Below are 16,517 nucleotides of genomic sequence, written 5' to 3'. Positions count from 1 at the left end.
GCCCACACCATTACGCCCACACCATTCTGTTGTTGGGGTACGCCCACACCATTCTGTTGTGGGTACGCCCACACCATTTCTGTTGGGGTACGCCCACACCATTCTGTTGTTGGGGTACGCCCACACCATTCTGTTGTTGGGGTACGCCCACACCATTCTGTTGTTGGGGTACGCCCACACCATTCTGTTGTTGGGGTACGCCCACACCATCTGTTGTTTGCCCACACCATTCTGTTGTTGAGGTACGCCCACACCATTCTGTTGTTGGGGTACGCCCACACCATTCTGTTGTTGAGGTACGCCCACACCATTCTGTTGTTGAGGTACGCCCACACCATTCTGTTGTTGGGGGCCCACACCACGCCCACACCATTGTTGGGGTACGCCCACACCATTCTGTTGTTGGGGTACGCCCACACCATTCTGTTGTTGGGGTACGCCCACACCATTCTGTTGTTGGGGTACGCCACACCATTCTGTTGTTGGGGAACGCCCACACCATTCTGTTGTTGGGGTACGCCACACCATTCTGTTGTTGGGGTGCCACACCATTCTGTTGGGGTACGCCCACACCATTCTGTTGTTGAGGTACGCCCACACCATTCTGTTGTTGAGGTACGCCCACACCATTCTGTTGTTGAACGCCCACACCATTCTGTTGTTGGGTACGCCCACACCATTCTGTTGTTGAGGTACGCCCACACCATTCTGTTGTTGAGGTACGCCCACACCATTCTGTTGTTGAGGTACGCCCACACCATTCTGTTGTTGAGGTATGCCCACACCATTCTGTTGTTGGAGGTACGCCCACACCATTCTGTTGTTGGGTACGCCACACCATTCCAGGTACGCCACACCATTCTGTTGTTGAGGTATGCCCACACCATTCTGTTGTTGGGTACGCCCACACCATTCTGTTGTTGGGGTACGCCCACACCATTCTGTTGTTGGGGTACGCCACACCATTCACGCCCACACCATTCTGTTGTTGGGGTACGCCACACCAGTCTGTTGTTGGGGTACGCCCACACCATTCTGTTGTTGGGGTACGCCCACACCATTCTGTTGTTGGGGTACGCCCACACCATTCGCCCACACCATTCTGTTGTTGGGGTACGCCCACACCATTCTGTTGTTGGGGTACGCCCACACCATTCTGTTGTTGGGGTACGCCCACACCATTCTGTTGTTGGGGTACGCCCACACCATTCTGTTGTTGAGGTACGCCCACACCATTCTGTTGTTGAGGTACGCCCCACCATTCTGTTGTTCTGTTGCCCACACCAGTCTGGTACGCCCACACCATTCTGTTGTTGGGGTACGCCCACACCATTCTGTTGTTGGGGTACGCCCACACCATTCTGTTGTTGGGGTACGCCCACACCATTCTGTTGTTGGGGTACGCCCACACCATTTACGCCCACACCATTCTGTTGTTGCCCACACCATTCTGTTGTTGGGGTACGCCCACACCATTCTGTTGTTGGGGTACGCCCACACCATTCTGTTGTTGGGGTATGCCCACACCATTCTGTTGTTGGGGTACGCCCACACCATTCTGTTGTTGCCCACACCATTCTGTTGTTGGGTACGCCCACACCATTCTGTTGTTGGGGTACGCCCACACCATTCTGTTGTTGGGGTACGCCCACACCATTCTGTTGTTGGGTACGCCCACACCATTCTGTTGTTGGGGTACGCCCACACCATTCACGCCCACACCATTCTGTTGTTGGGGTACGCCCACACCATTCTGTTGTTGGGGTACGCCCACACCATTCTGTTGTTGGGGTACGCCCACACCATTCTGTTGTTAGTACGCCCACACCATTCTGTTGTTGGGGTACGCCACACCATTCTGTTGTTGGGGTACGCCCACACCATTCTGTTGTTGGGGTACGCCCACACCATTCTGTTGTTGGGGTACGCCCACACCATTCTGTTGTTGGGGTACGCCCACACCATTCTGTTGTTGGGGTACGCCCACACCATTCTGTTGTTGGGGTACGCCCACACCATTCTGTTGTTGGGGTACGCCCACACCATTCTGTTGTTGGGGTACGCCCACACCATTCTGTTGTTGGGGTACGCCCACACCATTCTGTTGTTGGGAACGCCCACACCATTCTGTTGTTTACGCCCACACCATTCTGTTGTTGGGGTACGCCCACACCATTCTGTTGTTGGGGTACGCCCACACCATTCTGTTGTTGGGTACGCCCACACCATTCTGTTGTTGGGGTACGCCCACACCATTCTGTTGTTGGGGTACGCCCACACCATTCTGTTGTTGGGGTACGCCCACACCATTCTGTTGTTGAGGTACGCCCACACCATTCTGTTGTTGAGGTACGCCCACACCATTCTGTTGTTGGGGTACGCCCACACCATTCTGTTGTTGGGGTACGCCCACACCATTCTGTTGTTGGGGTACGCCCACACCATTCTGTTGTTGGGGTACGCCCACACCATTCTGTTGTTGGGGTACGCCCACACCATTCTGTTGTTGGGGTACGCCCACACCATTCTGTTGTTGAGGTACGCCCACACCATTCTGTTGTTGGGGTACGCCCACACCAGTCTGTTGTTGGGGTACGCCCACACCATTCTGTTGTTGAGGTACGCCCACACCATTCTGTTGTTGAGGTACGCCCACACCATTCTGTTGTTGAGGTATGCCCACACCAGTCTGTTGTTGGGGTACGCCCACACCATTCTGTTGTTGGGGTACGCCCACACCATTCTGTTGTTGGGGTACGCCCACACCATTCTGTTGTTGGGGTACGCCCACACCATTCTGTTGTTGGGGTACGCCCACACCATTCTGTTGTTAGTACGCCCACACCATTCTGTTGTTGGGGTACGCCCACACCATTCTGTTGTTGGGGTACGCCCACACCATTCTGTTGTTGGGGTATGCCCACACCATTCTGTTGTTGGGGTACGCCCACACCATTCTGTTGTTGGGGTATGCCCACACCATTCTGTTGTTGGGGTACGCCCACACCATTCTGTTGTTGGGTACGCCCACACCATTCTGTTGTTGGGGTACGCCCACACCATTCTGTTGTTGGGGAACGCCCACACCATTCTGTTGTTGGGGTACGCCCACACCATTCTGTTGTTGGGGTACGCCCACACCATTCTGTTGTTGGGGTACGCCCACACCATTCTGTTGTTGGGGTACGCCCACACCATTCTGTTGTTGGGGTACGCCCACACCATTCTGTTGTTGGGGTACGCCCACACCATTCTGTTGTTGGGGTACGCCCACACCATTCTGTTGTTGGGTACGCCCACACCATTCTGTTGTTGGGGTACGCCCACACCATTCTGTTGTTGGGGTACGCCCACACCATTCTGTTGTTGAGGTACGCCCACACCATTCTGTTGTTGAGGTACGCCCACACCATTCTGTTGTTGGGGTACGCCCACACCATTCTGTTGTTGGGGTACGCCCACACCATTCTGTTGTTGGGGTACGCCCACACCATTCTGTTGTTGGGGTACGCCCACACCATTCTGTTGTTGGGTACGCCCACACCATTCTGTTGTTGGGGTACGCCCACACCATTCTGTTGTTGGGGTACGCCCACACCATTCTGTTGTTGGGGTACGCCCACACCATTCTGTTGTTGGGGTATGCCCACACCATTCTGTTGTTGGGGTACGCCCACACCATTCTGTTGTTGGGGTATGCCCACACCATTCTGTTGTTGGGGTATGCCCCCATTCTGTTGTTGGGGTACGCCACACCATTCTGTTGTTGGGGTACGCCCACACCATTCTGTTGTTGGGGTACGCCCACACCATTCTGTTGTTGGGGTACGCCCACACCATTCTGTTGTTAGTACGCCACACCAGTCTGTTGTTGGGGTACGCCCACACCATTCTGCCCACACCATTCTGTTGTTGGGGTACGCCCACACCATTCTGTTGTTGGTACGCCCACACCATTCTGTTGTTGGGGTACGCCCACACCATTCTGTTGTTGGGGTACGCCCACACCATTCTGTTGTTGGGGTACGCCCACACCATTCTGTTGTTGGGGTACGCCCACACCATTCTGTTGTTGGGGTACGCCCACACCATTCTGTTGTTGGGGTACGCCCACACCATTCTGTTGTTAGTACGCCCACACCATTCTGTTGTTGGGGTACGCCCACACCATTCTGTTGTTGGGGTACGCCCACACCATTCTGTTGTTGGGGTACACACCATTCTGTTGTTAGTACGCCCCACACCATTCTGTTGTTGGGGTACGCCCACACCATTCTGTTGTTGGCCCACACCATTCTGTTGTTGGGGAACGCCCACACCATTCTGTTGTTGGGGTACGCCACACCATTCTGTTGTTGGGGTACGCCACACCATTCTGTTGTTGGGGTACGCCCACACCATTCTGTTGTTGGGGTACGCCCACACCATTCTGTTGTTGGGTACGCCCACACCATTCTGTTGTTGAGGTACGCCCACACCATTCTGTTGTTGAGGTACGCCCACACCATTCTGTTGTTGGGGTACGCCCACACCATTCTGTTGTTGGGGTACGCCCACACCATTCTGTTGTTGGGGTACGCCCACACCATTCTGTTGTTGGGGTACGCCCACACCATTCTGTTGTTGGGGTACGCCCACACCATTCTGTTGTTGGGGTACGCCCACACCATTCTGTTGTTGGGGTACGCCCACACCATTCTGTTGTTGGGGTACGCCCACACCATTCTGTTGTTGGGGTACGCCACACCATTCTGTTGTTGGGTACGCCCACACCATTCCCACACCATTCTGTTGTTGGGGTACGCCCACACCATTCTGTTGTTGGGGAACGCCCACACCATTCTGTTGTTGGGGTACGCCCACACCATTCTGTTGTTGGGGTACGCCCACACCATTCTGTTGTTGGGGTACGCCCACACCATTCTGTTGTTGAGGTACGCCCACACCATTCTGTTGTTGGGGTACGCCCACACCATTCTGTTGTTGAGGTACGCCCACACCATTCTGTTGTTGAGGTACGCCCACACCATTCTGTTGTTGGGGTACGCCCACACCATTCTGTTGTTGAGGTACGCCCACACCATTCTGTTGTTGAGGTATGCCCACACCATTCTGTTGTTGAGGTACGCCCACACCAGTCTGTTGTTGGGGTACGCCCACACCATTCTGTTGTTGAGGTACGCCCACACCATTCTGTTGTTGAGGTATGCCCACACCAGTCTGTTGTTGGGGTACGCCCACACCATTCTGTTGTTGGGGTACGCCCACACCATTCTGTTGTTGGGGTACGCCCACACCATTCTGTTGTTGGGGTACGCCCACACCATTCTGTTGTTGGGGTACGCCCACACCATTCTGTTGTTGGGGTATGCCCACACCATTCTGTTGTTGGGGTATGCCCACACCATTCTGTTGTTGGGGTACGCCCACACCATTCTGTTGTTGGGGTGCGCCACACCATTCTGTTGTTGGGGTACGCCCACACCATTCTGTTGTTGGGGTATGCCCACACCATTCTGTTGTTGGGGTACGCCCACACCATTCTGTTGTTGGGGTTGCCCACACCATTCTGTTGTTGGGGTACGCCCACACCATTCACGCCCACACCATTCTGTTGTTGGGGTATGCCCACACCATTCTGTTGTTGGGGTAAGCCCACACCATTCTGTTGTTGGGGTATGCCCACACCATTCTGTTGTTGGGGTAAGCCCACACCATTCTGTTGTTGGGGTACGCCCACACCATTCTGTTGTTGGGGTATGCCCACACCATTCTGTTGTTGGGGTATGCCCACACCATTCTGTTGTTGGGGTATGCCCACACCATTCTGTTGTTGGGGTACGCCCACACCATTCTGTTGTTGGGGTACGCCCACACCATTCTGTTGTTGGGGTACGCCCACACCATTCTGTTGTTGGGGTACGCCCACACCATTCTGTTGTTGTACGCCCACACCATTCTGTTGTTGGGGTATGCCCACACCATTCTGTTGTTGGGGTATGCCCACACCATTCTGTTGTTGGGGTACGCCCACACCATTCTGTTGTTGAGGTACGCCCACACCATTCTGTTGTTGAGGTACGCCCACACCATTCTGTTGTTGAGGTACGCCCACACCAGTCTGTTGTTGGGGTACGCCCACACCATTCTGTTGTTGGGGTACGCCCACACCATTCTGTTGTTGGGGTATGCCCACACCATTCTGTTGTTGGGGTATGCCCACACCATTCTGTTGTTGGGGTACGCCCACACCATTCTGTTGTTGAGGTACGCCCACACCATTCTGTTGTTGAGGTACGCCCACACCATTCTGTTGTTGAGGTATGCCCACACCATTCTGTTGTTGGGGTATGCCCACACCATTCTGTTGTTGGGGTATGCCCACACCATTCTGTTGGTAAGCCCACACCATTCTGTTGTTGGGGTACGCCACACCATTCTGTTGTTGGGGTACGCCCACACCATTCTGTTGTTGGGGTACGCCCACACCATTCTGTTGTTGGGGTATGCCCACACCATTCTGTTGTTGGGGTATGCCCACACCATTCTGTTGTTGGGGTACGCCCACACCATTCTGTTGTTGGGGTACGCCCACACCATTCTGTTGTTGGGGTACGCCCACACCATTCTGTTGTTGAGGTACGCCCACACCATTCTGTTGTTGAGGTACGCCCACACCATTCTGTTGTTGAGGTATGCCCACACCAGTCTGTTGTTGGGGTACGCCCACACCATTCTGTTGTTGGGGTATGCCCACACCATTCTGTTGTTGGGGTACGCCCACACCATTCTGTTGTTGGGGTACGCCCACACCATTCTGTTGTTGGGGTACGCCCACACCATTGCCCACACCATTCTGTTGTTGGGGTATGCCCACACCATTCTGTTGTTATGCCCACACCATTCTGTTGTTGGGGTATGCCCACACCATTCTGTTGTTGGGGTGCCCACACCATTCTGTTGTTGCCCACACCATTCTGTTGTTGGGGTACGCCCACACCATTCTGTTGTTGGGGTACGCCCACACCATTCTGTTGTTGGGGTATGCCCACACCATTCTGTTGCCCACACCATTCTGTTGTTGGGGTATGCCCACACCATTCTGTTGTTGGGGTATGCCCACACCATTCTGTTGTTGGGGTATGCCCACACCATTCTGTTGTTGGGGTAGCCCACACCATTCTGTTGTTGGGGTATGCCCACACCATTCTGTTGTTGGGGTATGCCCACACCATTCTGCCCACACCATTCTGTTGGGGTACGCCCACACCATTCTGTTGTTGGGGTATGCCCACACCATTCTGTTGTTGGGGTATGCCCACACCATTCTGTTGTTGCCCACACCATTCTGGGTAAGCCCACACCATTCTGTTGTTGGGGTACGCCCACACCATTCTGTTGTTGGGGTATGCCCACACCATTCTGTTGTTGGGGTACGCCCACACCATTCTGTTGTTGGGGTAAGCCCACACCATTCTGTTGTTGGGGTATGCCCACACCATTCTGTTGTTGGGGTAAGCCCACACCATTCTGTTGTTGGGGTATGCCCACACCATTCTGTTGTTGGGGTATGCCCACACCATTCTGTTGTTGGGGTATGCCCACACCATTCTAACACAGAAAAGCTGCTTTTTAGCATACTTAAATAATAAAAAAATTGTAAAGAAAACTATTTCACTCATATTATAATTAATTATAGGTCATATTTCATAGAAATCTGGAAACACTGGACAGTTACTTTAAGGCAAGCATTTATTGAGAAAACAAAATACTATTTAAACCCAGGTATAGAATATGGGAGCCTAAGAATGTTACCAACAATGATTAGTCAAAAGTCATGTTTGTCCTCACATAGGGGAGCTCTCGCCCAATCGGAATGTGGCATTAGGGATGCCAGGCAAGCCGTGAGGTGCACAGTAATGTGACATGTTCTCTCCCAGTCAGTCAGGGCTCACGCCTGGGCACATGGTGTTGGTCGGGCGGCAGCGGCCTAGCAGTTGCCATGGCAGACCGGAATGTGGGAAATGGTAAGGCAAAGGGGTGGACACGATTGTTTCACCTCGTCCATCACTGTCATTGGCTTGCCTCTCTTTCTCATGGTGGCCTGGCTCTCACAAACAAAGGCTAGGTGTCAAGGCCCCCAAAACAAACCGCTTCCGATGCAACAGAACAAAACCCAGAGAGGACAGGCGGGCAGGTTCCTGAAGAGGCTGAGAGAAAGCTCACGTTTTCTCCAGATCCTTGGCATCCAGTCCCCCCAAAAACAAGTGAGAATAATGGCCCCTAAAAGCAAGGAACACAATAAAAAAAAAACATGGGCCACAATGCTGTTGGCTTGTTGGCTTTTCCGCAGCTCAATCATGGTACAATGGGGATTTTTTTTTTTTTTCTCTACTTCATGGGGTTCAGTGGAGGTACAGTGGAGGTCCCCTCAGGCTTGTTGCCAAGTAATTAGTAACACTAGCATGTCCAAATTGTAGACAGAGTGAGGGGTGCAACCCTGTGAAAAGCAATACACAAATCACAGGCGACAAAATTGGCTCTAATTTTAGCGAATGGGACAGACACTGTACATGACATTGAATTTAAGTCCAAGTTCCTTCAGGTTCACAAAAATGGTTGCAGTGACGTCATTCGAATGTCTTTTGTGGCGTCACAGTCAACTTCGTTGTAAAAGGATGTTTTTAGATGTATTTTTAGCGACCAATAAAAGGATGTCTATAACCACCTAAAAACCAAATGTCTCCTTGATACAGAACTTAAAACTAATTTACAACCAGAGAATTAGGCCACTAGGACATCCCATGGCATATTTTGACCATTGGGATGATTTTATACATACTTTAGAAACTGTACTCTTCATCAGTCTTTGTTTCCCTAACTTTCCGGCTCACTCTTCCCCCCCCTGTCTCCCCCTTCCATTTTCTATTTGATACACCATGCATGTTAATATCCCTGTCTCCCCCTTCCATTTTCTATTTGATACACCATGCATGTTAATATTCCTGTCTCTCCCTTCCATTTTCTATTTGATACACCATGCATGTTAATATCCCTGTCTCCCACTTCCATTTTATATTTGATACACCATGCATGTTAATATCCCTGTCTCCCCCTTCCATTCTCTAAATGATACACCATGCATGTTAATATCCCTGTCTCCCCCTTCCATTTTCTATTTGATACACCATGCATGTTAATATCCCTGTCTCCCCCTTCCATTTTCTATTTGATACACCATGCATGTTAATATTCCTGTCTCTCCCTTCCATTCTCTAAATGATACACCATGCATGTTAATATCACTGTCTCCCCCTTCCATTTTCTATTTGATACACCATGCATGTTAATATCCCTGTCTCCCCCTTCCATTCTCTAAATGATACACCATGCATGTTAATATCCCTGTCTCTCCCTTCCATTTTCTATTTGATACACCATGCATGTTAATATTCCTGTCTCCCCCTTCCATTTTCTATTTGATACACCATGCATGTTAATATTCCTGTCTCCCCCTTCCATTTTCTATTTGATACACCATGCATGTTAATATTCGTCTCCCCCTTCCATTTTCTATTTGATACACCATGCATGTTAATATCCCTGTCTCTCCCTTCCATTTTCTATTTGATACACCATGCATGTTAATATTCGTCTCCCCCTTCCATTTTCTATTTGATACACCATGCATGTTAATATCCCTGTCTCCCCCTTCCATTTTCTATTTGATACACCATGCATGTTAATATTCGTCTCTCCCTTCCATTTTCTATGTGATACACCATGCATGTTAATATCCCTGTCTCTCCCTTCCATTTTCTATTTGATACACCATGCATGTTAATATCCCTGTCTCCCCCTTCCATTTTCTATTTGATACACCATGCATGTTAATATCCCTGTCTCCCCCTTCCATTCTCTAAATGATACACCATGCATGTTAATATCCCTGTCTCCCCCTTCCATTCTCTAAATGATACACCATGCATGTTAATATTCGTCTCCCCCTTCCATTTTCTATTTGATACACCATGCATGTTAATATCCCTGTCTCCCCCTCCCATTTTCTATTTGATACACCATGCATGTTAATATCCCTGTCTCCCCCTTCCATTTTCTATTTGATACACCATGCATGTTAATATCCCTGTCTCCCCCTTCCATTTTCTATTTGATACACCATGCATGTTAATATCCCTGTCTCCCCCTTCCATTTTCTATTTGATACACCATGCATGTTAATATCCCTGTCTCCCCTTCCATTTTCTATTTGATACACCATGCATGTTAATATCCCTGTCTCCCCCTTCCATTTTCTATTTGATACACCATGCATGTTAATATCCCTGTCTCCCCTTCCATTTTCTATTTGATACACCATGCATGTTAATATTCCTGTCTCTCCTTCCATTTTCTATTTGATACACCATGCATGTTAATATTCGTCTCCCCTTCCATTTTCTATTTGATACACCATGCATGTTAATATCCCTGTCTCCCCCTTCCATTTTCTATTTGATACACCATGCATGTTGATATCCCTGTCTCCCCCTTCCATTTTCTATTTGATACACCATGCATGTTAATATTCGTCTCCCCCTTCCATTTTCTATTTGATACACCATGCATGTTAATATCCCTGTCTCCCCCTTCCATTTTCTATTTGATACACCATGCATGTTAATATCCCTGTCTCCCCCTTCCATTTTCTATTTGATACACCATGCATGTTAATATCCCTGTCTCCCCCTTCCATTCTCTAAATGATACACCATGCATGTTAATATCCCTGTCTCTCCCTTCCATTTTCTATTTGATACACCATGCATGTTAATATCCCTGTCTCCCCCTTCCATGTTCTATTTGATACACCATGCATGTTAATATCCCTGTCTCTCCCTTCCATTTTATATTTGATACACCATGCATGTTAATATCCCTGTCTCCCCCTTCCATTCTCTAAATGATACACCATGCATGTTAATATCCCTGTCTCCCCCTTCCATTCTCTAAATGATACACCATGCATGTTAATATTCGTCTCCCCCTTCCATTTTCTATTTGATACACCATGCATGTTAATATCCCTGTCTCTCCCTTCCATTTTCTATTTGATACACCATGCATGTTAATATCCCTGTCTCCCCCTTCCATTTTCTATTTGATACACCATGCATGTTAATATCCCTGTCTCCCCCTTCCATTTTCTATTTGATACACCATGCATGTTAATATCCCTGTCTCCCCCTTCCATTTTCTATTTGATACACCATGCATGTTAATATCCCTGTCTCCCCCTTCCATTCTCTAAATGATACACCATGCATGTTAATATCCCTGTCTCTCCCTTCCATTTTCTATTTGATACACCATGCATGTTAATATCCCTGTCTCCCCCTTCCATTTTCTATTTGATACACCATGCATGTTAATATCCCTGTCTCCCCCTTCCATTTTCTATTTGATACACCATGCATGTTAATATCCCTGTCTCCCCCTTCCATTTTCTATTTGATACACCATGCATGTTAATATTCCTGTCTCTCCCTTCCATTTTCTATTTGATACACCATGCATGTTAATATTCGTCTCCCCCTTCCATTTTCTATTTGATACACCATGCATGTTAATATCCCTGTCTCCCCCTTCCATTTTCTATTTGATACACCATGCATGTTGATATCCCTGTCTCCCCCTTCCATTTTCTATTTGATACACCATGCATGTTAATATTCGTCTCCCCCTTCCATTTTCTATTTGATACACCATGCATGTTAATATCCCTGTCTCCCCTTCCATTTTCTATTTGATACACCATGCATGTTAATATCCCTGTCTCCCCTTCCATTTTCTATTTGATACACCATGCATGTTAATATCCCTGTCTCCCCTTCCATTTTCTATTTGATACACCATGCATGTTAATATTCCTGTCTCTCCCTTCCATTTTCTATTTGATACACCATGCATGTTAATATTCGTCTCCCCCTTCCATTTTCTATTTGATACACCATGCATGTTAATATCCATGTCTCCCCCTTCCATTCTCTAAATGATACACCATGCATGTTAATATCCCTGTCTCCCCCTTCCATTTTCTATTTGATACACCATGCATGTTAATATCCCTGTCTCCCCCTTCCATTTTCTATTTGATACACCATGCATGTTAATATCCCTGTCTCCCCCTTCCATTCTCTAAATGATACACCATGCATGTTAATATTCGTCTCCCCTTCCATTTTCTATTTGATACACCATGCATGTTAATATCCCTGTCTCCCCTTCCATTTTCTATTTGATACACCATGCATGTTAATATTCGTCTCCCCCTTCCATTTTCTATTTGATACACCATGCATGTTAATATCCCTGTCTCCCCCTTCCATTCTCTAAATGATACACCATGCATGTTAATATCCCTGTCTCTCCCTTCCATTTTCTATTTGATACACCATGCATGTTAATATCCCTGTCTCCCCTTCCATTCTCTAAATGATACACCATGCATGTTAATATCCCTGTCTCCCCCTTCCATTTTCTATTTGATACACCATGCATGTTAATATCCCTGTCTCTCCCTTCCATTTTCTATTTGATACACCATGCATGTTAATATCCCTGTCTCTCCCTTCCATTTTCTATTTGATACACCATGCATGTTAATATCCCTGTCTCCCCCTTCCATTTTCTATTTGATACACCATGCATGTTAATATCCCTGTCTCCCCCTTCCATTTTCTATTTGATACACCATGCATGTTGATATCCCTGTCTCCCCCTTCCATTTTCTATTTGATACACCATGCATGTTAATATTCGTCTCCCCCTTCCATTTTCTATTTGATACACCATGCATGTTAATATCCCTGTCTCCCCCTTCCATTTTCTATTTGATACACCATGCATGTTAATATCCCTGTCTCCCCCTTCCATTTTCTATTTGATACACCATGCATGTTAATATCCCTGTCTCCCCCTTCCATTTTCTATTTGATACACCATGCATGTTAATATTCCTGTCTCTCCCTTCCATTTTCTATTTGATACACCATGCATGTTAATATTCGTCTCCCCCTTCCATTTTCTATTTGATACACCATGCATGTTAATATCCATGTCTCCCCCTTCCATTCTCTAAATGATACACCATGCATGTTAATATCCCTGTCTCCCCCTTCCATTTTCTATTTGATACACCATGCATGTTAATATCCCTGTCTCCCCCTTCCATTTTCTATTTGATACACCATGCATGTTAATATCCCTGTCTCCCCCTTCCATTCTCTAAATGATACACCATGCATGTTAATATTCGTCTCCCCCTTCCATTTTCTATTTGATACACCATGCATGTTAATATCCCTGTCTCCCCCTTCCATTTTCTATTTGATACACCATGCATGTTAATATTCGTCTCCCCCTTCCATTTTCTATTTGATACACCATGCATGTTAATATCCCTGTCTCCCCCTTCCATTCTCTAAATGATACACCATGCATGTTAATATCCCTGTCTCTCCCTTCCATTTTCTATTTGATACACCATGCATGTTAATATCCCTGTCTCCCCCTTCCATTCTCTAAATGATACACCATGCATGTTAATATCCCTGTCTCCCCCTTCCATTTTCTATTTGATACACCATGCATGTTAATATCCCTGTCTCTCCCTTCCATTTTCTATTTGATACACCATGCATGTTAATATCCCTGTCTCTCCCTTCCATTTTCTATTTGATACACCATGCATGTTAATATCCCTGTCTCCCCCTTCCATTTTCTATTTGATACACCATGCATGTTAATATCCCTGTCTCCCCCTTCCATTTTCTATTTGACACACCATGCATGTTAATATTCCTGCCTCATCTCTGAGAGTTTTAAATGGCTTAGAGGCAATTGTTACATAATATATATTTTACTCTGTTGCACCAGATAAACTTCCCATAAAACATAACACAAGCATGCATGCACACACACAGTCAGACACACGGTGCAGTACTCACATAGACAGACTGTTGACAGCAAGCGTGTGGCCATGTAGGGAGGGACACAGTCTGGGAAGACAGGCTGTAGGACATAGTTAGAAAAGGTCAGGGCGATGACAGCCAGGGTGGTAGGGTACATGATGAGCACTGCACTCCACAGCAGAAGGAACCTAGGATGGGAAAGAAACAGAATTGAACAGAATTGTATTTGGGGTAAAAAGTAATGCATAGGCTACATCAACAACATGTGAATTTCATCACAGAGAAAAGCACATGAAAGTATCAATTAAAAATGTATTCCCAAAGTAGTCTGCATTGATCCAACCTAATGTTACATATTTCATAATCAGCTTGCAAACTCTACACATTGGGTGTGAAATAAACTGTAGGTGTGGGAGACAGAGGTACCTACCCAACAAGGCCTCCAAATATTTCTGTGACGTAGGAGTAGTCCCCCCCTGACTTGGGGATGGTGACCCCCAGCTCAGCATAGCAGAGGGAGCCCAGGGCAGCTATACATCCCCCTAGTATCCACACAATCAGGGCTAGACCCACTGAACCCGAGTGCTCTAGAACCCCTTTAGGAGAGATGAAGATTCCAGAACCTATGATGTTCCCTGTGGAGAGGGAGAAGGTATTACTAGAATGCATACCCACAAAAACAAGCAATGTAAATACCGGAAGGTTGCGAGTTCAAACCCCCGAGCTGACAAGGTACAAATCTGTCGTTCTGTCCCTGAACAGGCAGTTAACCCACTGTTCCCAGGCCGTCATTGAAAATAAGAATATGTTCTTAACTGACTTGCCTGGTTAAATAAAGGTAAAATTTAAAAAAAAAAATTGTTTAAAAATATACACTACCGTTCAAAAGTTTGGTGTCGCTTAGAATTTCCTTATTTTTTTAAAGAAAATCACATTTTTTTGTCCCTTAAAATAACATCAAATTGATCAGAAATACAGTGCAGACATTGTTAATGTTGTAAATGACTATTGTAGCTGAAAACGGCAGATTTTTATGGAATATCAACATATGCGTATAGAGGCCTATTATCAGCAACCATCACCAATGGCAAGTTGTGTTAGATAATCCAAGTCTGGCATTTTAAAAGGCTAATTGAACATTAGAAAACCCTTTTGCAATTATGTTAGCACAGTAGAAAACTGGTATTCTGATTTAAGAAGCAATAAAACTGGCCTTCTTTAGACTAGTTGTGTATCTGGAGTATCAGCATTTGTGGGTTCGATTACAGGCTCAAAATGGCCAGAAGCAAAGAACTTTCTTCTGAAACTCGTCAGTCTATTCTTGTTCTGAGAAATGAAGGCTATTCCATGCAAGAAATTGCCAAGAAACTGAAGATCTCTTGCAACGCTGTGTACTACTCCCTTCACAGGACAGCACAAACTGGCCCTATCCAGAATAGAAAGAGGCGTGGGAGGCCCCGGTGCACAACTGAGCAAGAAGATAAGTACATTAGAGTCTCTAGTTTAAGAAACAGATGCCTCCAAGTCCTCAACTGGCAGTTTCAATAAATAGTACCCGCAAAACACCAGTCTCAACGTCAGCAGTGAAGAGGCAACTCCGGAATGCTGGCCTTCTAGGCAGAGCTGCAAAGAAAAAGTAATGTCTCCGACTGGCCAATAAAAAGAAGAGATTAAGATGGGCAAAAGAACACCGGGTCATCTGATGCAGCACTCCATCACTCTCCATCACTCTCCTTCTTGGTCAAATAGCCCTTACACAGCCTGGAGGTGTGTTTTTGGTCATTGTCCTGTTGAAAAACAAATGATAGTCCCACTAAGTGCAAACCAGAAGGGATGGCGTATCGCTGCAAAATGCTGTGGTAGTCATGCTGGTTAAGTGTGCCTTGAATTCTAAATAAATCCCAGACAGTGTCACCAGCAAAGCACCCCCACACCATCACACCTCCTCCTCCATGCTTCACAGTGGGAACCACACATGCGGAGATCATATGTTCACCTACTTGGCGTCTCACAAAGACACGGCGGTTGGAACCAAAAATCGCAAATTTGGACTCATCAGACCAAAGGACAGATTTCCACCGGTCTAATGTCCATTGCTTGTGTTTCTTGGCCCAAGCAAGTCTCTTCTTATTATTGGTGTCCTTTAGTAGTGGTTTCTTTGCAGCATTTTTACCATGAAGGCCTGATTCACGCAGTCTCCACTGACCAGTTGATGTTGAGATGTGTCTGATACTTGAACGCTTTTAAGCTTTTATTTGGGCTGTAGTCTGAGGTGCAGTTAACTCTGGGTCTTCCTTTCCTGTGGCGAGCCAGTTTCATCATAGCACTTGATGATTTTTGCGACTGCACTTGAAGAACGTGAAGAAACTTTCATGTTCCGTATTGACTGACCTTCATGTCTTAAATTAATGATGGACTGTTGTTTCTCTTTGCATTAAGAAGGACATAAATTCCACAAATTAACTTCTAACAAAGCACACCTGTTAATTGAAATGCATTCCAGGTCACTACCCCATGAAGCTGGTTGAGAGAATGCCAAGAGTG

At 46.9% G+C, this 16,517-nt stretch overlaps 1 protein-coding gene across 1 annotated transcript in view; it reads right to left on the bottom strand.

Annotated features, from left to right (window-relative positions):
• The window catches only part of slc7a10b (solute carrier family 7 member 10b), a 29,477-nt gene that overhangs the window by 8,062 nt on the left and 4,898 nt on the right, over positions 1 to 16,517 (bottom strand). The window contains exons 2-3 of the mRNA XM_029667495.2: positions 14,404 to 14,608; positions 14,010 to 14,161 (exon numbers count right to left, since the gene is read on the bottom strand). Of these exons, the coding sequence (XP_029523355.1) occupies positions 14,010 to 14,161; positions 14,404 to 14,608 (357 nt within the window). The remainder of the gene's footprint in view (positions 1 to 14,009; positions 14,162 to 14,403; positions 14,609 to 16,517) is intronic.

This window comes from Oncorhynchus nerka, linkage group LG9a (genome assembly GCF_034236695.1).
Source record: "Oncorhynchus nerka isolate Pitt River linkage group LG9a, Oner_Uvic_2.0, whole genome shotgun sequence".
Lineage (NCBI taxonomy): Eukaryota > Metazoa > Chordata > Actinopteri > Salmoniformes > Salmonidae > Oncorhynchus > Oncorhynchus nerka.
This window is presented reverse-complemented; position numbering and strand designations above follow the sequence as displayed.